Source organism: Arabidopsis lyrata, assembly GCF_000004255.2.
Source record: "Arabidopsis lyrata subsp. lyrata unplaced genomic scaffold ARALYscaffold_8, whole genome shotgun sequence".
NCBI classification, from domain to species: Eukaryota; Viridiplantae; Streptophyta; class Magnoliopsida; order Brassicales; family Brassicaceae; genus Arabidopsis; species Arabidopsis lyrata.
This window is the reverse complement of record NW_003302548.1, coordinates 19,441,903-19,463,171: the sequence shown is the minus strand read 5'-3', so window position 1 is coordinate 19,463,171 and position 21,269 is coordinate 19,441,903. Positions and strand designations below refer to the sequence as shown.

Below are 21,269 nucleotides of genomic sequence, written 5' to 3'. Positions count from 1 at the left end.
AAGTCCGTCGACTTGTCACCACGAGGGTCCCATACTCATCGCAATGTCTTGTTCTTCCTTATGGACCCTGCCTTCCTTCGTACTAGAGGATTGGACAAAAATATGTGATTTTCTATTTCCATTAGTCGTATATATATATGAGTACATTCTAATTCGATGTTTAAATCAAAAGCAAGTGTATAACTACTAAAATTTGTGTAGTTGGTTTTTTAGACCATCCGCAGTGGTGTAAGTGTGAGGGAGAGGTGTAAAATTTTTTTATTATTATAATTTAAAGTGAGAGAGAAAAGAAAGAGAAAGAAAGAGAGAGATAGAGTGGCTTACACCCGAGTGTAAACTTACACCCGGGTGTGAAGAGAGAGATAACTTTTACATTATTTTTGTATTTTAAAATAGATATACTCCACGCAAGGATACACTACTGCGGATGTCCTTAGCCTGTGATTTAATAGGATTTGTGAATTGTAAAACGCATAATTCTCTGTTGAGATAATGTCTTAAGCCTTGTTTCTTTTTATTGAAAATTTACTAAAGAGATTTTAAATTTGTCCTCCACGCTCCCATTGCCTTAACTGTTTTCTTTTTCCCAATATAAAAAACACATATATTTCAAAATTAAGAAAATATTGTCATTGCTGTCAAAAAGAAAAATATAATGTCATCTTGGACCAACACTCTTTATTTGATAGGACCACAAATGTTTCTATTTTTGTCAAGACATATTGGGCTACAATTTTTTGTTCCTTCTAAATTTATGCTCTATTTTACTTTATATAATTTGTTGAGCATAACTGTCAATGATTTGTTAAATAGAAATATAATTATAATCTGAAATCTAAATTTAAAAAAATGTGGATATAATACATTTTTTTAGTTACATTGTTTTAAATATAATCATAGCTATTTTTGGTGCAAAAATTAATCATATATATATATATATATGTATATATAAAATCATAACTATATCTGTTAATATATAGAAGACATGATGATGAAGTAAAATAAAGAATATGCCGGACAATGTGTAGCTCATGATGTGCTGCATTATCCGATGGGGATCTAAAGTTCAGAGAGACACAAATCACACTACCACATCGGTTTTCGGGAAAGAGACTTCTATGAAGACCGAGATTTGGTCTAAGGACCTTATATATCCACACAAAACATCATACCTACAATATATTATATTTTTTGCTAGATACCCATGTTATATACTATAGTATACGATTTTAAGATAAACCTTGTGTCGGTTTGACAAAAAAAAAAAAAAAAAAGATAAACCTTGTCTCGTGGAGAGAGAAAATGAGTAACCCATGTTATTATCATAATAGGATCGTTACTTGTTACTCTAGTGAATTTTGTTTTGTTTTTGGTACTACTTAGTGGAAAACATGTTTCTTTCTTTACTACGAAAACGTAAATGTGTCAATGGAAGTAGCTAGAGACGAATCAATCATCCATAAATCTCACTTACTACACTTTATCTTTCATTTCATGTTTGATAGGATTGGAAAAAAATCATTTTATTATTACCTATTCCCACCAGGAAAATAGTGATTCATTCATTCGTTCTTTCTCTTTTTTACAACAATTTAGTGATCCATTCACAAACAATCATTGGTCTCCAAATATAATTGATGATCATTATATGTATATTTCTCTTTGGACCCTACCTACTTGTCGCTCCCAAATTTTATCAAAATAATGTTGACCATCTTTAAATTTTAAGCTCGTTTAATGTAATTAATTTCTGTTTATTTAAAAATATTTATTATAGCACTAACAGTTCAGACACCTTTTAATCATTCAGTTTACTAACAGCGAACTAGAGAAACCTAACCATAAATCGTCCCATCACTTGGTTTATCTTATTCAATTCAGTTCATACCAAAACGAAACGACGTTAGGCCAAAATTTTGATGATCACCAAACTTTTAAACAGCCAAGAACGTAATTCACAAGAATTGGCAGGTTTAAAAGACAAATCTACACAGGAAAATCAAACTGATTTATAAATCTTAACATAGACCAATTTTCGAAAGATGTGGAGATGAAGAAACAGGAATGAGAGTGACATAACATGAATCTTCCATTCAAAATCATCAATTCAGGAATTTTTTATAATGTCTATATAATAACTGGAGTGGTGGGACCACTGGAAAATAGGATTGGAAGAAAAAGACATTGAGTTTTGGGTTGACCAGTCAAAGTTGTAATATTTTCAGTTGCTTTATAGTGTGTCTTAAGACAACAAGTGACAAAACTAGAATTTCATGGGCAATAAAAAGAAGTTAAAGCAGATCGTATTGATAAGAGAGCTCTTCTGTCATATATATGAATCATATTGCAATCTATCTCGACACGATGGTATCAGTAATTTTTTATTATAGTTTATAGAGTGATCGTTAGTATAATTTTTGTTTATCGTAAGTCGTAACACCCCAAAAAGAACACTTTTTAAAAATTCCTATCCGACCTAATGCTAATTCGGATGTCTAATCTACAACTTTTGATACATCCGAAGTGAATACTTTTTTTTTTCCGAAGTGAATACTTATAATTTCATTAAAATGTGATATATTTAATTCTGATTTCTCTTAGATGATTAATTGTACCGTTGGTGTTTGGTTTCATGGTCTAAGCAATTGATGAAGTCGAAAAACTTTATTACTACTTTTGATTAAATCAATGACTGCATCAAGTTGGTCCATCTCATAATTATGGTTCAAATTAAAAAAAAAAAAAATTTAGTACACTACAAATTTTAAGATTAACGAGAATAATAATGACTAAACTAACGTTAAAATTCCTGATACGAACAACTTTGAGAAATACCAAACTTGATATAATTGGAACAATGATTGTTTGTCTTCTATTTTGCACCAATGCTAGGAAACAAGAGATGGCCACGAAATTTGTAAGAAGAAATTGTATATATATGAAACTCAAACTGAATCATTTTTGTGGAATTTTAAAGTACTTTAATTAACAGGTAACGTCACAACTTAGGTCATATATATACGTGATTGGAGTACAATTTTTTTCTAAAAGAAAATACTTAAAATGTAATTTGGATAGTATCCTTGATGAACTACCAATAGTACCTACATATGACAAGTGAAGCAAATGAGAAACCCTAATTTCTGAAATAAACGGTAGTAGTAGAATATAGCAAGAAATAAGAAAAACCGGAATCAACGACAGAGTGATTGGCCGGCGGTAAAGTGGGACCCAGATGTCGGCTAATGGGATGACACGTGGCGGAATGAGAAAGGAATAATTTTGGAGGAAATCGAGGAAAGAGGGTAGAATGATAAGTGGTCGCAGCCTCCTGATTAGGTTTTGCTTGGCATGTGCTGTCTCACTCACAGTCAGTAGTGTTTCAATTTGAAAACTTTCACCTTTTTTTTTCTTTACTAAAATCATAGCCAAATCTATCTATTTCCAAATCATCTTTGATAAAATAAAATTATACAACCAAATTTTATGTTACTCTAGTTTGCTTGTATAGTTTTATACTCAAATAGGAAGAGAAACTACTGTCTAAAATACTATTTAATAAACTAGTTTTTTATAATCATTTTTCACTAAATACAATGTTATGAAAAGTATTCAGTTATGCTTTCATTATTTTTAATTAATTGATATTAATAAATCGTAGATTTCAAGAGGTAGTGATTAACTATTTCAGATTACCATTGGTTAATAGTTTATTAAGAAAAGATAAATAAAAATAAATAATTAAATAATGATTGTTTATTAAAATATGTGAAATCTCTAGAAAATCAATCTTTTAGGAACAGAGGGAGTATTTAATAAGCTAGTTTTTTATAATCATTTTTCACTAAATACAATGTTATGAAAAGTATTCAGTTATGCTTACTATGAACTGTTTATTGTTATTGAGTTTAATATTTACTATATTTGACTACAAAAAGAAACTCTGTTCTGTATACATACAAGTTAAAGAAAAATGGGGAAAACGGTCTATTTCCCCCCAAGAACTATCGCATCATAACAGATAGAGCCCAAAACTGTACTCCGGTTCTAATATCCCTGAAATGAAACTTTGAGGTCTAATTCACCCCGAATCGGAAGTTCACTATCTAAATGTCTCCATGTCTGGGTTTCGTCGGTTCGGTGCGTTGACCCGAGATCAAACCAGATTTTGGTCGTAACTTAACCAAACAAAATCCGATTCCATATTTTAACCCGACCCACTAATGCTTTTAAACCCCAAACTTGAAATCCGCAAAATTCAAGAACCCTAAATTCTAAAATTTTGTAACCCAGAAATCGAGTTGCTGCAAGATGAGCAATGTGTCCGTGAGTTCGTCGGGATCTACAGGTCCTCGTGGAAGAGGCAGAATTGTCGGGGTGCCAAAGAGATGTTGGTGCGGAGAAGAGATTGTGGCTCTAATTTCAAAATCCGATTCGAATCCTTGCCGGAGATACTATCGTTGTGGTTTTGCTGCTAAACATAGGGTAATTTCATGCTTGTATTTCAACTGTTTTGTATTGTATCTTGTTGAAGATTATGCTAATGGACCAATGACTTTTAATTTGTAGCTAAAGAATGATGAACACACGTTCAAATGGGTTGATGAAGCTTTGCTCAATGAGATAGATACATTGAAAGAAAAGAATGGTGAACTTGAGCAGGAGCTTAAAAAGGTTAAGACAGAGAGTTTGGAGATTGAGAAGATCGTTTGCGAGAAGGTCCAAATGAAGATAGAGAAGGAGATATTTGAGAAAGTGGAAGATGCTTTATCTGAAGCCAAAGGAAGCACTAAGAAGATGATGATTGTCTTAGTGATAGGATGTATAATCATGATTGGATTCAACAAATTAGTCGGATGAACCATGGGATCCCATGAACCATTGATCACATCATTGTAGTTGTTGTATTTTGAATGTTGTGATTAAGCTAATGGAGTTTGTAGTTTGGATTTATGATTAAGCTAATGGAGTTTGTAGTTTGGATTTATGACTAAGAGAATGTTATTTGTTTTGTATCAAGACAATGGTTGTTGTCTTGTATTAAGAGAATGGGTTGGTTTGGATAAAGAGAATGGCTTTGGTCATTCTGTGTTTTTACGAATTGGTCATAACAGAAAACAAAACAATCAAATGCAAGTTAAGAGAAACCAACATTCTTTAAATCATTCATTCTACATCCATCCATCCGAAGAAACAAACATTCAAAAGGTTTAGAAAACAGAGGGATACACAAGTCATATGTGATCGAAAATAAGAATGAGACAACCACATTTGTGCCCTACATCTACTTAGCTATTACTCAAGCTTGAGTGAGTGAACCTTGACTTGGTTCAGCTTGAGAAGAGTGGAAAACATCTTGAGAACCCTGCCAAACAAGATCACATGTTGTCAAATTGGACACAAAACAAAACAAATAGCAGAAAAAGAACTAATGACACAAAACAAACCTTATCTTTCTTGTGATGCCTAGCATTGTGATCAGCTGTCCCACAGACACGACAATGCATGATCCTTTTCTTGGTCTTTGGTGCCTTCTTAGTAGGAGACTCATTGAAACCCTTCTTCCTCTTCTTATCCTTCTTTGTCATCTCCTTATCCTTCTCTCCTTCTGGTGGTTGTGGTATATGCACAGGAGGAGCATTAGTCTCAGGCCAAAACTTAGGACCTCTCACACACCATCAGTGTAGTTTTTTTTCCAAGTAGAGGTCCTGAACCAATGACACACGTAGTCCTCTGGTGCAAGCTTCTTGTTCAGAATTACTCCATAAGCATGCTCACACGGGATGCCACATATCTGCCACTTCTGGCATGTACATGTGTAGCTCTTCAAGCACACATGATGATAATCACCACCATGCCTGACTTCATACATCCCATTGGTGCTTGTAGACACCTTTGCCACATAAGCAACCTTGTGTTCCTTAGCCAGAAATAATGCAACATAAGGAGTGCAGCTCCCTGCAAAAAAAGAGATTAAAAAGCTTTAGATATCTCAAAACAGACCCAAATTCATAGCAAGTATACAAAAAAATCAGAAGCTTTACCTGTGTGAGTATGAGATTCAACTGGCCTCTTTGCAATCCTCACCATAGCAAGTCTTCTTACAGTCTCTAACATAGCCAAAAATGGCTTTTCTCTTGCCTTGTTCAAAGAGCCATTGAAAGACTCAGTAAAGTTATTGTCCACATCCTCACAGTAGTTGCCTCTCTTCTGGAATGCCCTGCACCAACTCATTGGATTTGTCTTCATGATGTCATTGAAGACGACTGTGTCATAGCAGAAGATCCTCTCTAGATTATGCTTATAATCTTTCTCATTATATGCCCATGCCAAATCCCATAACAGTGGCTTCATGCGGGTTTTACTTCCATGATTCTTCTTCAAGTTCCCGTATATATGTTGAACACACATCCGATGCTCTATGTTTGGCAACTCAAGTTGAACACCTTTGATCAAACCCTGAAATCAAGAACAAACCAATATATCAATACCACAGAATTTGAAACAAAAGGAAACAAAAAGAAACAAAAGGAAACAAAAGGAAACAAAAGAAAATAAAAGAAACTGAAGATACCTTTTGCCTATCTGAGAGCATGATGAAGCCTTCACCATCACCTAATCCTAAGTCTTTCTTCAAATTCTTCACAAACCAAACCCAATTCTCTGTATTCTCCACTTTAACCACTCCCCAAGCTACAGGATAGATCTTGTTATATATTAGCATCCCTGCCTAATGCTACCAACAACTGACCCTTTACCTTATTCTTCAGAAAACATCCATCAATGCCAATAAGAGGCCTGCAGCTCTCCTTCCAAGTCTTTCTTAGGCTATCAAAACAGACATAAAACCTATTGAACATGTCTTCACCTTCCTCATTGGTCAGACAATCCACTTCTACATGTGAATCCGGATTTGAATCAAAAATCTCAGCAGCATAGTCTCTTAATCTTGCAAACTGCTCATCATACTCCTTCTCAATCCATTGCCTTGCCTTCTTTCTCGCAGCCTGACATTGATTCCTAGTGACAGATATCTTCCATTGTTCCTTTATCAGTTCTTCAATCTTAGCTGGCATGTAGAATTCCGGATTATCCCTAATCTTATCAACGAATAACCTAGCTATATGTGGCATCTTAAACATCTCACACTCCCCATTTGGGATGCAGCTATGATTATCTACAAACTTCCTAATCTTCCACATGTTATCTTTACGAAGAATCGCGGCATAAACTTGCCATTCACACCGTACTCCTTCCTCCTTACCATCGTTACCAATACATTTGAAGCCAATTTTATCATTGTCATACCTGTACTGCTTCAGATTGCATCCTGTCCTCAGAGCATAATCAGTGACAGCCTCCTTGAACGCATCTCCACTGAAGAAAGTTTGCTTCTGGTACAAATGACCATCACCTCTCCTTATATGAGTATGAAATCTCTCAGGACCATCGCCATTCTCTTCAGCATCGCTCTCTGGGTACACATCATGGCGAATCAGAGGTTCGTCACTCCACTCATTCAACATTTCTTCGATGTGAAATTGGTCTCTATCTTCAGCTTCAGGATCGACATCACCAATATCCGGGTCACCAACAACTACAGACATCCTTCGATTGCAGAGATTGGAAGCTTCGATCACTCAAATTTTCTCTCTAGGGTTCGTCGGAAATATTTGGGGATTTCTTTTGATTTCTGATTTTAGGGTTTGTGTTTTCGATTTTGGGGTTAAATCGGGGTGGGTTTTGGTTAAGTTAGTGAAATCGGGTTGAATTTGGGTATATTAGGGTTTAATCTGGTTAATAAAACATTTAATTGGTTTAGCATTGGGTTTTGGTTACAGTAAACCGATTAAACCCAGACTCGTGTGGTTGTAACTCTCGAACATTTGATTCGGGGGTAAATAAGAAGTGAACTTCCGATTCGGGGTGAATTAGACCTCAAAGTTTCATTTCAGGAATATTAGAACCGGAGTAAAGTTTTGGGCTCTATCTGTTATGATGCGATAGTTTTTGGGGGGGAAATAGACCGTTTTCTCAGAAAAACGAGATCCTCTAATCTCATGTAGCATTATTGCTCTTTGAATTATAAGTACTATTTTTGCATAATTTTAGTTTTTTATTTTGGCTGAAAAAACCTGCATGCTTATTTTAACATGTAGTCCCCTCTCCTAGTTGATAACACAAACCAGAGACGTGTATAAAATAGAATAAAAAGAAGATTTTAGGATCGGATTAGAGATTTGAGGCGCAATTTCCAAAAGGGACCCGCATAATATTCTTGCCTCCATCTTCAAGCAAAGCATCAAAGCGTAGATTCCCATGCAGCAACTCTCTCTCTTTTTTATTTTTTTTTAAATCTTCGGAGCTTTCTTTTGTTTTGTTTCCACTTTAGTGAAAATGTTTCTCGATTTCAGAAAATGGATTCGTTTTCACCATATATCTTTTGTTTTTCTTTATTCATTCCTTCATTATGTGCTCTAACGCTAACATATCGATCTAGTTCTTTTTTAGAAAGTGTTTTTTTTTTCATCTATAACTAGCTAGTTCCTCAAAAGTAAATTTATACTATATGTTTTCAATTCTTAATAAATGTTCAGTTTAAATGTACTTTATTATAATATATATTTACAAAAAATATCATCTCAAATGAAATCTACTACTCACAAGTCACAAATAATCATATATCTTGGTTAAAAAGTAAATACGTTTATGTGAGGTTTTGTTTTTTTTGCTAAGACTTTTATGTGAGATTATGTATGAGTTTACTGGAAAGTATTTAAGAGAATGATTTTGATCACTTTTAAAACTTTGTTCTATAATACCATTTTTGTTTGGTAAATTTTATCCGCAACTGTGATGTAGAAAACAAAAACAGTTTCAGCAGTTTACAGATATTTTTTTCGCTTTTACAGTAGATTTTAAAAAAGTAAGTATTTTGTCATGACATTTTTAAAAAATGATATCATGAGTACTCATGACGTAGACGCGCGTCACTGGTTCGCGTGATGTTTCATATTGCACCGTGGGCCTATATTAACTATATCACACCAAACAAAATTGGGCCTACACTCACCAGGCAAATGGGCTCAAATAAAACAGAGCAGAACCGCTGATTTCAATAACCGGTGAAAATATCAAATGTTTTATTTCCGGTCAACAGTTAAAATAATCCAACCGGAATATCTACCACATTCAATAACCATTTCTCATTTACTCGCACCCTCAGACATCAACCTCTTGATCAGCCCCAATATCTCTTCTCTCAGATGATTAACCAAATCAGGTAAAGTCTCCTTCACATTAGTAAACCACAGCTCATCCCGATTCTTCATTCCTCCAGCGCTGAACCATTCGCATATAACCCGAGCGATAGCAAGAAGGAAAACACCGCAGTCGTACCCGTTCTTTTGCTGCGGTGTATCAGTGCATTCCTTGTATGATGCATCTCCATTAGATACAAACGGCGAAACCGCCTTGAAGAGATCTTTTGCGCTCCATTTATTCACTCCCATGAAGCTATCGTGATGGACAAACGTGTTGGCCTCTTTGTAGTACACAAGTAAGCTCCAATGTAATCCGCCTTCTGCTACCTCGACATTTGTATTGTCGTTTACAGGGAATATCAGGAGGTCTTTGTCGCGCAAATTAAGGGGTTTCACGAAATCTTTGAGGTATTCAGTGTCGGGGCAGTTTGAGATCCAGAAAGCAATGGAGGGAGGGATTAGTGAGATGGTAGGGGAACTGTGAACTGTGGATAAGAAGCTTAGGTAGAACTCGATAACACGATCGTTTAGAAAATTGGGTCCGTTTAGGATGTCCAAATCTGATCTCCTGAGGACAACATCTTCATAGCTGAGTATCTTGTCGTCACCAGAAGTATTTCCCATAGCGTATACTGAAAATCTAGGAAATCTGCAATATACCAAAATACAATTTCTTAAGCCAATTATAAAATGTGAAACATGTTCTTGATTAAGTGATCATAAGGTTCAAAAAGCGGAATTGCTTAGTCAATAAGGAACCTTGTCTTAGCTTAAGCTAGAATTGCATCTTGTTCATTCTAACTACGAGCAAGAACGTTATCAGTAACATGGAATCTTAATGTCTAGCATGAAGGCTAACTAGAAAAGGCTATTGATGAGCACAGGACAATTCCCAGAGAATACGTAAACGTCATCAGTTTGATTCAATCAAAAATATAAATCACCTAATTGCATCTACCCATATGCTCAAGAAAGTATTAATCATGCTTAGCGTGATTAACACAGGCATATTATATACATCAAAATTTCGGTTAGGCATTTTATCGAACAGTTTGAATGCATCAAAAATTGTTCTTAAAACATCAACAAACAAGGATCAAAATTCTCCGAACATATACACATCCAAATAAAAGCAGTGCTTCTCAAATTTCTATGGAAACAAAGACTCTATCAGCGGAAAGAAACTTCCTAAAGATTCATTCACAGTATATCTGGATTTCAGCAGGAAAAAAAAAAAACAGATAAGTTATCAATCACCTGAAAGATTCAGCTTAGTATTCCAGCAATCCGCCGATAGGTTTATCGCGAGAACCCAGCATGAATGAAGAGGAGGATACAAAAAAGTAAAAACTGGGGAAAACGAATTGTAAATATGATATTGGGCCCATAAACTCAATTTGGGCCGAAGTTTCGTTCGTATCAGTATCGTCGGTTGACCTGACTTGAAATGACGATTATACCCTTCTTATTCCATGGAATTTACGATTTCCCATCATCAACTACCGGAGAACGACCTCCGTCGCTGCCCGCTGTGTTAGGTGAAGCTTTATCGGTCGTTGTAGAAAGTGATCGAAAGAGCTAGACGTTTCACATAATTTTTTGGGAAAGATTTTCTCGGAATAATCTTTCAACAGTAGCTCCGGTTCTCTCTTCAGCTCGATAATTCCCGGTTAACTCATACGGCCTAACTCAAATTCGTATTAACAGGCTCAACATGGCACTTGTGGGCCATGAACCGTCTATCATGGGCCGTGATTTGGGGACTGTTTAATTTCTCATATAATTTATAAATCGATTCGTGGGAAAATTCGAAAACATTTGTTCATCTGCTCTTTGGCAAATCTACCTCTTCTGGGTAAGATCGACAACGATTTCTCAGAGTTTAGAGATTTCTTTCCACTGAATTTTCTCATACTTGAGAAATAGGCTTAAGTAGTAGTATAATGCGTCCAGTGTTCTGTATCAGTTGTGGCTCTCATCTTGGCTTGTGCTTTCCATCAAATTCTTCAACACCTTGAATTGGTTTTTGTTCTAGTTTTGGTGTTTCTCATTGTGGTTCTTTTTTCACACAAAAAGGCAAAGATGATGATACTGTGATATGCAGTGAAGGAAATTTCTACATCAATAGGTGATGGTCCATTTGATGCACCAAGAAGATCTATATCTTTTTCACACACTGAAGATTGATGGTTTCAATCAAATGCAGGTTTAAGCTCCATGGACCACCAGACGGAAGCGATAATGAGACGAGGATGAATAGCGTGTGGTTGAAGAATGCAGAGGCAGGGTTTATACATTCTCTGTTTCTTCTCTTTTTTCTTTGCAAATTCCTTTTCTTAAGTGAATTAGTCTTCACAACCTTTTTCTTTGCTCCAGTTTTTTTACCCGGGGGGTAAAAGACTTGACTACACAAACCATATATGAATTAGAACGACTTCAAAGACTTTTGTGATGTGAAAAACAAAAAAAAAATTAGCAGAAGTTATTATCACTTTATTCAAAGCTCTTTAGTTGTTGTTTTCCTTTTTTACAAACGAAACCGACTTAATTTGGTTTTCCTGGCTAAAATTATTAATTCTACTTTTTGGTAGAACGTTGTAGATTACAAAAATTCAACTTATTTCCATTTTTTTCAGATAAATTATTATTAGTAAAATCATAATAGTTACGAAAATACAAGAAAAAAAGGAAATTCCACCAAATAAGTTTCCTTTTCCTAGTAGTAATCTGACTTGTTGTAACTAGAGAAACAAAAGCCCTAACTTCTATAAATACTATAAGCATCACCACAGATCTTACGCACTCCCATTCACAAGCAGGGCCGGCCCATGGGTATGGCCCATGAAGCAAGGGCTTTAGGCATCAAATAATTATAAGTAGTTTTAGGGGCATCAATTTTTAAAATGTTACTGTGGTCTAGTGGTTAGATTGAAGTCTTTTGTTGTACAGGTCACGGTTTTGAATCCCATACATGTTAAAACTTGTATTTTTTTTTTATAACAGCTTTTGTTAATGGGCCAAATTTTTTTTTGCTTTAGGCACTCAAATAGTTTGGACCGGCCCTGTTCACAAGTCTCTCATACTTCTCCAAAATCACACAAATTAATATTAAACCCGTTTCAAGAGTAATTTCTGTAGATCAAGAGATAACATTAATGGCAGTCGCCGATAATTCCTTTTTAATGTCGACCATGTTCAATGCTTCACCATACCCTAAAGGAATTTCCGGTTACATTCCTCCTCCAGGTTTCGCCCCAGGCGCCTCCGCCACGCCCTTGCACACAGCTCTGTTCAACCTAATGACTGACGGAGAAGCTGTGTCTTACTTTAGGGAGATGATCTCAAAGTCAGACAAAACAGTGCTTCAGAGGATGGCGTCGTTGCTGACGTCAGACTCCGATTACTTCATGGCGATCGTCACAAACAAGTACGGCTCGAGACGCGTGCAAAAGCTCCTCGGGAAATCAGATGAGGTGGACGCGTTCTTCTGTGCCGCTATCTTACGCCGCTTCCTCCACATCACGACCGACAAATACGCATCCTACGTGACGATACGAGGCATGGTCGTTTTCGACAAGGAGATGAAAAAGCCAATGTACGAGCACATTCTCTACCACGCTCTCGACATAGCGTGTGACCAACACGGCTGCATCGCACTCAACGATATCATAACCGACGCTGACGATCCTTACTACAGAGATCAGCTACTAGACTTGGTCGCATCCAACGCTCTCTGTCTAAGCAACGATGCTTCAGGGAACTTTGTGGTCCAACATGTGCTTACACTGTACGAGTTGCGTTGCATTCACAACATCGCGGTTAATCTTTTTGGCCATTGCATTGATCTCTCGTTTAAGAAGTATGGAAGCTACATCGTGGAGAAGCTTTTGGAGGCGGAGGAGTCAATGCTTGTGGTGGTTGTGGAGCTTTTGGATTGCGATGGAGACACGTTGATGAGGCTGGCGAGGAATGAGTTTGGGAATTTCGTGGTGGTCAAGGCACTGAGATTCACCAAGGCGATGTCTAAGATTGATCTGTTTTGGGGTTTGGTGCAGAAGCTCATGCCTTTTATCCATCTCTTGCGTAGATCTCACGGAAGCAACATTGCAAGCATCTTGGACTCATTTAGGCTTCGTTGCTGACTATGATAACTGTGTATTGATGTCTCAAACTAGGTACAAGACTTAAGATTCATTTACTAATTTGAATAAGAAAAAATCAGAGACACAACAGAGTACGGACCAACCCAATACCAGTCTGGAAACAGAGCCCCGGAGGGGTTTATTATGGTGGTAGTTGTTATCATGTTTGTCCTAATTCTATATATGGTCTAATATTATGTAAGTACAATAGCATTCTTAAGAAAACTCGGCACACAATATGGTCCCATCTATTTTTTCTTTCTTTTAGCGTTTATGTTTTATGGCAAAAACGTTTGCTAAAAAAAATCAGACGTTTGCCTTTACCACAATGGTTCTTCTCCTACACGGCTACACGAATATCTATGACACGAACTTCACTCATTCGTTCTGACTTTAGTTTCTCCTTTCGTGGTTTTGTGTTCATTATCTCTATCCGCTGAAAACCATTTCCTATGTCCGAGTTTAAACTGAGAAAAAAAAAAAAAATGTCCCGAGTTTAAACTAAATTTTGATTTTTGAGGGTTAAGAATTAAGATTGATCTTTCAATCCCACTTAAGAATCTCACTAAGCTTTTCTCCTTGTTAAATCAATTCTATATTACATTCTTTCTTCAATCTGAAGTAAGTTTCATATGACATTTTGACCAACATTGGCAAGAACCCAAAGAAAGATTTTTATTTCCTATAACAATTTGATGTTTCATAGAATACTTTTCAAAAGCTATACTGGTTTTTATAACTAAATTCATTTACAACTTTATATCAGTGTTCAAGAAAGCGCTAGGCGCTAAGCGGGCGGTGACCCAGTGCCTAGCGCCTAGAACGCCTAATCGGGGCCTAGGCGATTTTTTAGGCGGTTTAGATGTTTATAACATAATACATTATAAATATGATATTATATATAAAAGTTATATAAAATATCAATATAAAACTAAAAATTATGAAATTATAAACAAAAACTAGATAAAATATTTATTTATATTTATATTAAATAATATATAAATATTTATAACTATATATATAAATAAAACTCTAATTGAAATTGAAAAAATACATTAAAACAAGATCTATGTAATTTTAGGCGGTCAAGGCGGTTATCTAGGCGTCGAATGAGAGCGTAGCGCCTAGTCGGGGCCTAGGCGACCGCCTAGACCGCTTTTTAGAACACTGCTTTATATAAAGAAAAAAAATCAAAGGCACACCTTCTACCTCTGTTATCGTTGGACCCTCAAAATTTGCCAGAATTCCGACCAAACCAATCATCAGCAGAAATCAAAATCTATCCAAGCACCCAAACATTAACATCTCTGCTCCTGCAAAAGAGAACATATTTAGTACTGACATATACTACTATCGAAACGAATGGATAAAACCAAAATCACACATTATAGAAGAAAATGATTCAGTACCTTTCAAGTTCAAAAACGCTCTTGGGAATCTATGTTAGGGGCCTGCATCTTTGGTATGAGAACTGGTCCTATATGCACAGCCGTATGACTTTTCCAACACTTGGGAATTGAGATTAACCCAAGCAAATCCAACAACGCAGAAACCTCTCTTCATGCCAGAATCAAATCCCATAGGTCCTGTTATACACATCTCCGGGACTTGGAATCCGGAATTTCGGTTCTTCATAACCATTGTTGTAGAAGCTCCCATTAAAACCCAGCCGTTCATTCCTACGAAGATCGGCCATGCCTATACTGTTCACACTTTGCCCTTCATTCCACTTATCCCAGTGACCATTAGGCAAGATTGAATTCGCAGATGGTTGTTGCCTTGAGAGCTGTGAGAAAGGAGATAAGCTACTTCCCTGTGTTTGATCCATTAGCCTTGCGCTAAATCCATAAGGATCGTTAAGTGAAGGAGATAAGTTTCTGAGATCATGATGAAACCCATTAACTTGTTGGTGTGCAGCAGACAGAGACTGCTGTCTCAACATATGGAGCCCTGTTTCGTGTTCAAAAGAATTCAGTTGTGATGAGAATCCTGATCTCAGATCCAAGTCTGCATTTACCAGCCCTCTTCCAACAGCTAGAATTGCAGGATCCACAAAGTCAATATCACTTGCACCATTTGAATTACCAACTGGAGGTGGTACTTGATATGCATTCCTCAATAAGGATGTAGAGTCAAGAAATCGAGTTCCTACGATACAAGTGGACAATAGTATTAGTCTCTAGCATCATCCGCACTCTATGCTACCCCAAAATAAAAGAAAAGAATACCTAGTGCGGTATCTGAAGATAGGCCCACTCTTTCATGTGAAGAGAAGCCAGGAGGAGGTAGCCTGTTGGGAGCAGAAAATCCTGGCGGTGCAGAAACTTGGGGTCGTGAAACTGCAATAAGACAACAGAAAAGAGAAATTGGAAATGTAGCAGAAAATATCCAAACAAGAAATAACAGAAAGCATAAACTATAACTACTAACCAGGATTTTTGTGGGAAGAGAATAAAGGACTAGCAGCAAAGTTATCCAATCCACCAGCGTAGTTTGAAGCAAATCCATTTAGACTCCCGAGATTATTTCGATAGATATCTCGGCTCACAACAGACTCCTGAATAGGTTGATCTCTTGATAACTGCCCATAAATGCTATGGTTCTCACTGTCATATGCTTGATTACTAGATTCTTCATACCGTGCAAAAGAAAATCTAGACTGGTTGTTATGTTGCTTTAGGAGGTTTGAAGGTTTAAGAGTACTAGATCGCTGATCAACTTCACCGAGTAACTCTGCCAAATTGTGGGGAGAAGTCAAGGATTCATCCCATGGATCAAAATCGAGTGACAAAATGTTTGAAAGTATAGGATCCTCTGCATTGTTGACTTTGTTCCTGTCTTCATTAGCAAACAGAGAGTGCTCCACACTGGACATGGATCTCTCACCAAATCCATTTGGAAGATGCAATCTATCACTGCCGCTATCCAAAGAGGACCTCAAATTTGAATCGTTCACACCTGCAATTTCACAAGGCAGGGAAGAACGAGAAGCCATATGATTTGTATCCAAACTGGAACTTGACAAATTACACAGAAACCGCGAGTGGATAATATCCTCTTCAGGGTGATGCCGCTGGCTATCAAATGATAATATTTCCTCCTCTTGCAATTTTGAGCTTCCTTGCATCTGCGATTGCAAATCTGATCTCCAATCCCACTCTGGCCTTGTGCGGGGGACCCTATCCTCTAACGGGATAGCTTTCTTATCAGTGTCTATAGAACTATTCATCCTACATTGCTCTAAATGTGGCAACTTTGATACTTCATGACCAGGTTGTCTAATAGAACCTTGATCACACTGACTACCAATCGCCATTGTAATATCAGGACGTTCATCCCTACAATTCACAGTTATCCCCATGCGTGCAACACCGTCCGACAAGTTGTTTACAGTAGGAACATCTTCTATAGCTTCATTTACATCATCAAACGAGTTCACAGTAGCTGAAGGCTCGTCAATGTCTCTGCCACTGTAGGCTGAAGGCTGGTCAATGTCTCTGCCACCGTAGGAAGAGTCTACTGAACTGGATAAACGATTGCTAGTAGGATCTCTGTCAGGTGAGGTAGTTCTCTCGGACACAGAAACCACAACATTATGCTGCAAGGGCTTCAACACGCTAGTTTTGACTTTGTCCATAACCATTTGGCTTTCTTTTTTGCGAGATGGTCTTTTAAGAATGTCACTAGAGGATACAGGCCCATGAGCTGCGTTTGCAACAACAGCAGAAAAGGGTAAGGTTCCATTTACCGATGTTGATCTTTGTATATCAGAAGATCCATTTGAGGTAACTGAAGTTGCTAAAGAATGATGTGTCCCCCTGCAATAGAATTACCTATTTTATTAGATTGACCAATCAAAAGACTGCATAAAAACTATCAAGTGAAAACTTACCATGACGCTGCAGCAGGAAGAGCAGTGGATCTGCTAGAGCTCCCACTCCCACTAGGCGGAGAATACCTGGGAACACTTGTTGCACTCTGCACACAGGAAATAAGCTAGTCATGCCACATCATCAAGTTAGTCACCAACTAGGAATAAAAAATACAAAAGACTTCAGATGTGGATTATATGGTAGTTGATTTGGGGCCTCTTAAGGCTTGGGAGAGTTTTCTGAGGCTAAAGTTCCTAGGAAAAGGTGTGTAATCAATCTGCTCAGAAGTTAAGAAAACATATTCTTGGAACACGTCTCAAGCCATATTGCTCATCTTGTTAAGGGGAAGTTGAGATTTAACTGAACTTACAGTTGAAGGAACCTTTATAATTGGTTTTGCAGAAGAACTGTCACTGCAATAAGCATCTAGTGGTGGAGGTAGCATGCTCCCTGAACGGTGCTGCAGAATATTTGTTGCTCCAGTGATTTGTTGAACTCTACTCCTTCAAAATTACTATAAGACTTAACTAATCATCCAAAAATACTAGACCAACTATCATATTACATACACTAAAGATAATGGTACCATGAAACAGAACAATCATGAACGCAAGAGGGAAGTTTAAATTTTTAGACGATAAAAATACCTTGTATAGGCTGATATGATCTCATCTTTTGTGAAGCTATCATCTTGAGAACCAACCTCGTGCAAATAGAGACAATCAGGATTAACGCACGCCTGAAATAAAAACATGCAATTCATCACTTCGTAGACATCAATTTCAACATGTATCTGAAACGAGGTAACCAAAAATAACAACTCAGAAGGTCAACAAGCAGAACAAGAATCTATAGGAGACATACCACATTTCTCAGCCATGCATGACAATATTTGGTTGTCCCAAAACATGCCCTGCAAATATATAGAGAGTGTGAGAACATACCTATGATCATTAGGTGTATATAAAAACTTAAAAATACTACTCTAGTTTTTTAAAAATAAGCAAGTCAAAACTTACTTCAGTGGTTTACCATCCAAGATAAACCCATGAACAGCCTGAATGCAGCGAACAGCCTCTTCCTCTTTTCCATAAGTAATATATCTGCGATTCGAGAAATTATTGTCAGATAAATATACAAAGAGGGAAATTGTTTGATAAGAAGTATATACAGAAACGCACACACTGCATGTATTATTTGGGAATTGTTGGATGACACCAGATGCTGTTCGGGACATCGAAACCTTTAGAACTTTTCCATACTGACCAAAATATTCTTTATGTTGGAGTAGCTGAAAGAAAAGTGGAGCGCTAGTCAGATAGTAATTGTAGAAAAGAATGATTATAAAGGTTTGGATGTTAGTTATCATACATCTTCATCGGCTAGATTAAGAGGCAACCCAACAATGTAGACAAGATTCCTCTGGATCACACGCACACTGGTGAGTTGTTGCTTTCTCCCTTCAGAAGGTTTTGATTTTGACTTCTGGATTTTCTTGCGCTCCATATTGCCTTCAGAGGCCAGACTGGGAACAGGTAATTATAGAGAAAAGCCATCAGCAAAATAAACGGAAAAAGATTGTCCCAAACTAAATTAATTTCGCCGAAAGAGATAATGTATCATGTTACAAACCTGTCGCAATCAACAGTCATCCCTACAATCTTTTCTTTGTCATAGGGAGTGCGACAAGCTGGACAACGCCCTTCTATTTGATCTTTCTCTGCCATGTCCACTATGTGATGCCAGCACCAAACACAAATCTGAATCACATACACAAAATTATTAACAGAGCAAAGATCAATAGTGCAAGATCAATTGCTTATCACATATATTCTATTTTTCATGCTTTACAGATAAATATAGCGCAAAAACCTTGAGCTAGGCCAAGAAAAGTATATATTAACATAAGAGTGGTTATAACGGTTATGAAAACAGAGACAGACGAGAGCTATTGAACATTGAAATAAGCAAAACTGTTCTCCCTATAATTTTCAGTTTCAAGACTAAGCCGTAACATATCAACTGAAATTTACAGAAAACGAAGGCAGATTCAAGACCTGATAACCACATTTGCAAGGCTTCAATTGTTGATCGGTCAGATCCATCTCTTCAGCACACAGTGGACAAGTCTTCTCTCCATGGTCACTCATGATGGTCTAAGAGAAAGAATATAAGACACATTAATCATCAAAGTTAAGGCCACAGACTAAGAAAGTAAATTTAATTTCATGAGCTATCAGATAAAATTCACAAGCAAAAACCAAGCTGCCACAGACCAAATTTATTTTTGGTTAAAGTTTGATACTTTCTGCAACTACAAAATCTGATAACTATGGCTTGTGGAAATCTAATTTCACATCTAGATAAACAATGAAAAACACTTGTTTTTGCCGGAAACTCCATTAATCATCAGAAGAAACTCAAAAAATACTTTAAAGATTCAAAATTTCAGATCGAATACTAAGAATATAATTAAAAAAAAAAAAACAAAAAGAATCTACAATGAAGAATTGATCTGTGCATGCGCCGCGACGGTTCAATTAAAGACGCGTCAACGGACAAAAGTGAAAAACACATCGTTGATATAAAAAAACAGGTAGATTAATCCAAAAATCACAATCTCAATCTCAATTAACGATCCAAACTAATAAACCGATGATCCCAAAAAAAAACTCGGAACAAACAGAATTAGGGTTTTGAGATTCAGCAGATTCAAACTCAACGACAAGGAAGAGAGAGAGATTCAATAAAAGAGAAAACATACGATTCAAGAAGGATCGATTAGAGATTGCTGGAGATTGAAGAAGATTGAGATGAGGAAAAAAGGAAGCTCGAACGAGAGAGAGAGAGAGCTAGAGAGAGAAAATGGATGGCTGTGATTTTTGGGACGATGGCTTTTTATATATATATAAATATACTTTGTCTGCCAGATCCACGTTGCTGTCTTCTTAAATAATAAAAGGGTTTCCAGAATTTATTACCCTTCGATTTTCAATTTTATTACTATTTAGTCCGGTTCGGTTTTCTTTACCGGTTGATTTTGGCCGGTTTTTAGGGATTTTTTATGTTACCCAACCACATCAAATCTTCTAGTTTTGGGAAATTTTTTATGTTATTACCAAAATTATCCAACCACATATAAGGAAGGGTATTTATGGTATATGACTACAAAATTTTATTTATTTTGAAGTAAATAAGTGACAACATCATAGTCACACTTTATTTTAGCCCATTTTAATCAAACTAATGTATAATTACTTTGTTAAATAGTGCGTTAATTGAAATGAATAAATTTTTATATCATATTTATTTTGCAAAAATATAAACTATGGTGGCTAATGGGAAAACTTTAATTAATTAAAATAAGAAACTGAGTGGATCAATAACTTTTGGCAAAATAAATTTGAACTTTTGACAATTATTTTCATCATGGTATCAATTGAAACAAAAGATTGGTAAAGGACAGTAGGTTGAGCAATACAGATGGCAATGAGGCCCGAACCGCTCCCTTTACCTGGAATATGAACCTAGTACTTCCTTAGTAACTTGACATCCAGGGAAAAGCTCTATCGTGATTGGTTTTGATTTTAGCTTAACCGTTAGGGATCCAGCGTTTGCGACTCTGAAATCTTGTTGATGAGGCATCCACATGGCTCGTGAGAGAATCTTTGGATTTATGATTGTTGTATGAGCTCCTGTGTCGAAGAATGCGATTGCATGCACTGGCTTTTCTCTTTTGGAAGGATCAAAGATGGTTACCGGTAGATGTGGTGTCTGAAGTTCATCTTCTTGAGGCATCTGGGTAATCTTGAAACAACAATCGTCTTTTTCATCTTCGGATGAGGATTCTGAAGATTCGTCATAATCTGAATAACTGCATATAGCATCATTCTCGTCACTATCGTAGGATAGTATTGACTCAAGATCATGGTTATCGATATCAAGATCTTGGAGCTATCTTGGCTATCGAATGATTGAGATACTGCTTCTTC

The 21,269-nt window shown here is 36.6% G+C and overlaps 5 protein-coding genes across 7 annotated transcripts; 2 read left to right on the top strand and 3 right to left on the bottom strand.

Moving 5' to 3' along the window:
* The first annotated feature begins 4,091 nt into the window (after positions 1 to 4,091).
* On the top strand, positions 4,092 to 4,973 carry LOC110228087 (uncharacterized protein At4g04775-like). The gene is made up of 2 exons (XM_021024231.1): positions 4,092 to 4,485; positions 4,570 to 4,973. The coding sequence occupies exons 1-2, from the start codon at positions 4,312 to 4,314 to the stop codon at positions 4,858 to 4,860; spliced, it is 465 nt and encodes a 154-aa protein (XP_020879890.1). The 5' UTR covers positions 4,092 to 4,311; the 3' UTR covers positions 4,861 to 4,973.
* A 1,283-nt stretch (positions 4,974 to 6,256) lies between these two features.
* LOC110227560 lies at positions 6,257 to 7,925 on the bottom strand. Its single transcript, XM_021022094.1, has 2 exons — positions 6,575 to 7,925; positions 6,257 to 6,459 (listed from the first exon to the last, which is right to left on the bottom strand). The coding sequence occupies exon 1, from the start codon at positions 7,605 to 7,607 to the stop codon at positions 6,711 to 6,713; it is 897 nt and encodes a 298-aa protein (XP_020877753.1). The 5' UTR covers positions 7,608 to 7,925; the 3' UTR covers positions 6,257 to 6,459; positions 6,575 to 6,710.
* A 1,166-nt stretch (positions 7,926 to 9,091) lies between these two features.
* LOC9302450 (NEDD8-specific protease 1) lies at positions 9,092 to 11,043 on the bottom strand. The gene is made up of 2 exons (XM_002864626.2): positions 10,521 to 11,043; positions 9,092 to 9,912 (listed from the first exon to the last, which is right to left on the bottom strand). Exon 2 carries the CDS (start codon positions 9,885 to 9,887, stop codon positions 9,207 to 9,209), a length of 681 nt encoding a protein of 226 aa, XP_002864672.1. The 5' UTR covers positions 9,888 to 9,912; positions 10,521 to 11,043; the 3' UTR covers positions 9,092 to 9,206.
* Positions 11,044 to 12,308: 1,265 nt separating this feature from the next.
* LOC9300748 (pumilio homolog 18) lies at positions 12,309 to 13,916 on the top strand. The gene has a single exon (XM_002866329.2). The coding sequence runs from the start codon at positions 12,419 to 12,421 to the stop codon at positions 13,403 to 13,405; it is 987 nt and encodes a 328-aa protein (XP_002866375.1). The 5' UTR covers positions 12,309 to 12,418; the 3' UTR covers positions 13,406 to 13,916.
* A 723-nt stretch (positions 13,917 to 14,639) lies between these two features.
* On the bottom strand, positions 14,640 to 20,172 carry LOC9302449. Of its 3 annotated transcripts, none has more exons than XM_002864625.2 (14): positions 20,042 to 20,172; positions 19,335 to 19,433; positions 18,910 to 19,037; positions 18,649 to 18,802; positions 18,459 to 18,568; positions 18,297 to 18,380; positions 18,142 to 18,190; positions 17,925 to 18,016; positions 17,648 to 17,780; positions 17,298 to 17,383; positions 15,836 to 17,223; positions 15,634 to 15,744; positions 14,815 to 15,553; positions 14,640 to 14,718 (listed from the first exon to the last, which is right to left on the bottom strand). In XM_002864625.2, exons 2-13 carry the CDS (start codon positions 19,425 to 19,427, stop codon positions 14,976 to 14,978), a joined length of 3,006 nt encoding a protein of 1,001 aa, XP_002864671.1. In that variant the 5' UTR covers positions 19,428 to 19,433; positions 20,042 to 20,172; the 3' UTR covers positions 14,640 to 14,718; positions 14,815 to 14,975. The 3 variants fall into 3 exon arrangements, with proteins under 3 accessions (XP_002864671.1, XP_020885370.1, XP_020885376.1); XM_021029711.1 differs by having other exon boundaries at positions 14,640 to 14,712; XM_021029717.1 differs by having other exon boundaries at positions 17,648 to 17,774.
* Positions 20,173 to 21,269: the final 1,097 nt, after the last annotated feature.

Bases quoted from the DNA above. Each gene is read 5' to 3' on its own strand.
- LOC110228087 (XM_021024231.1), top strand. From the start codon at position 4,312: ATGAGCAATGTGTCCGTGAGTTCGTCGGGATCTACAGGTCCTCGTGGA. The intron at 4,486-4,569 runs GTAATTTCATGC...TTTAATTTGTAG, and splicing joins GTTTTGCTGCTAAACATAGG to CTAAAGAATGATGAACACAC.
- LOC110227560 (XM_021022094.1), bottom strand. From the start codon at position 7,607: ATGTCTGTAGTTGTTGGTGACCCGGATATTGGTGATGTCGATCCTGAA.
- LOC9302450 (XM_002864626.2), bottom strand. From the start codon at position 9,887: ATGGGAAATACTTCTGGTGACGACAAGATACTCAGCTATGAAGATGTT.
- LOC9300748 (XM_002866329.2), top strand. From the start codon at position 12,419: ATGGCAGTCGCCGATAATTCCTTTTTAATGTCGACCATGTTCAATGCT.
- LOC9302449 (XM_002864625.2), bottom strand. From the start codon at position 19,427: ATGAGTGACCATGGAGAGAAGACTTGTCCACTGTGTGCTGAAGAGATG. The intron at 18,191-18,296 runs GTAAGTTTTGAC...ATATATTTGCAG, and splicing joins TTGGATGGTAAACCACTGAA to GGCATGTTTTGGGACAACCA. The intron at 15,554-15,633 runs GTATTCTTTTCT...CTTGTATCGTAG, and splicing joins ATCTTCAGATACCGCACTAG to GAACTCGATTTCTTGACTCT.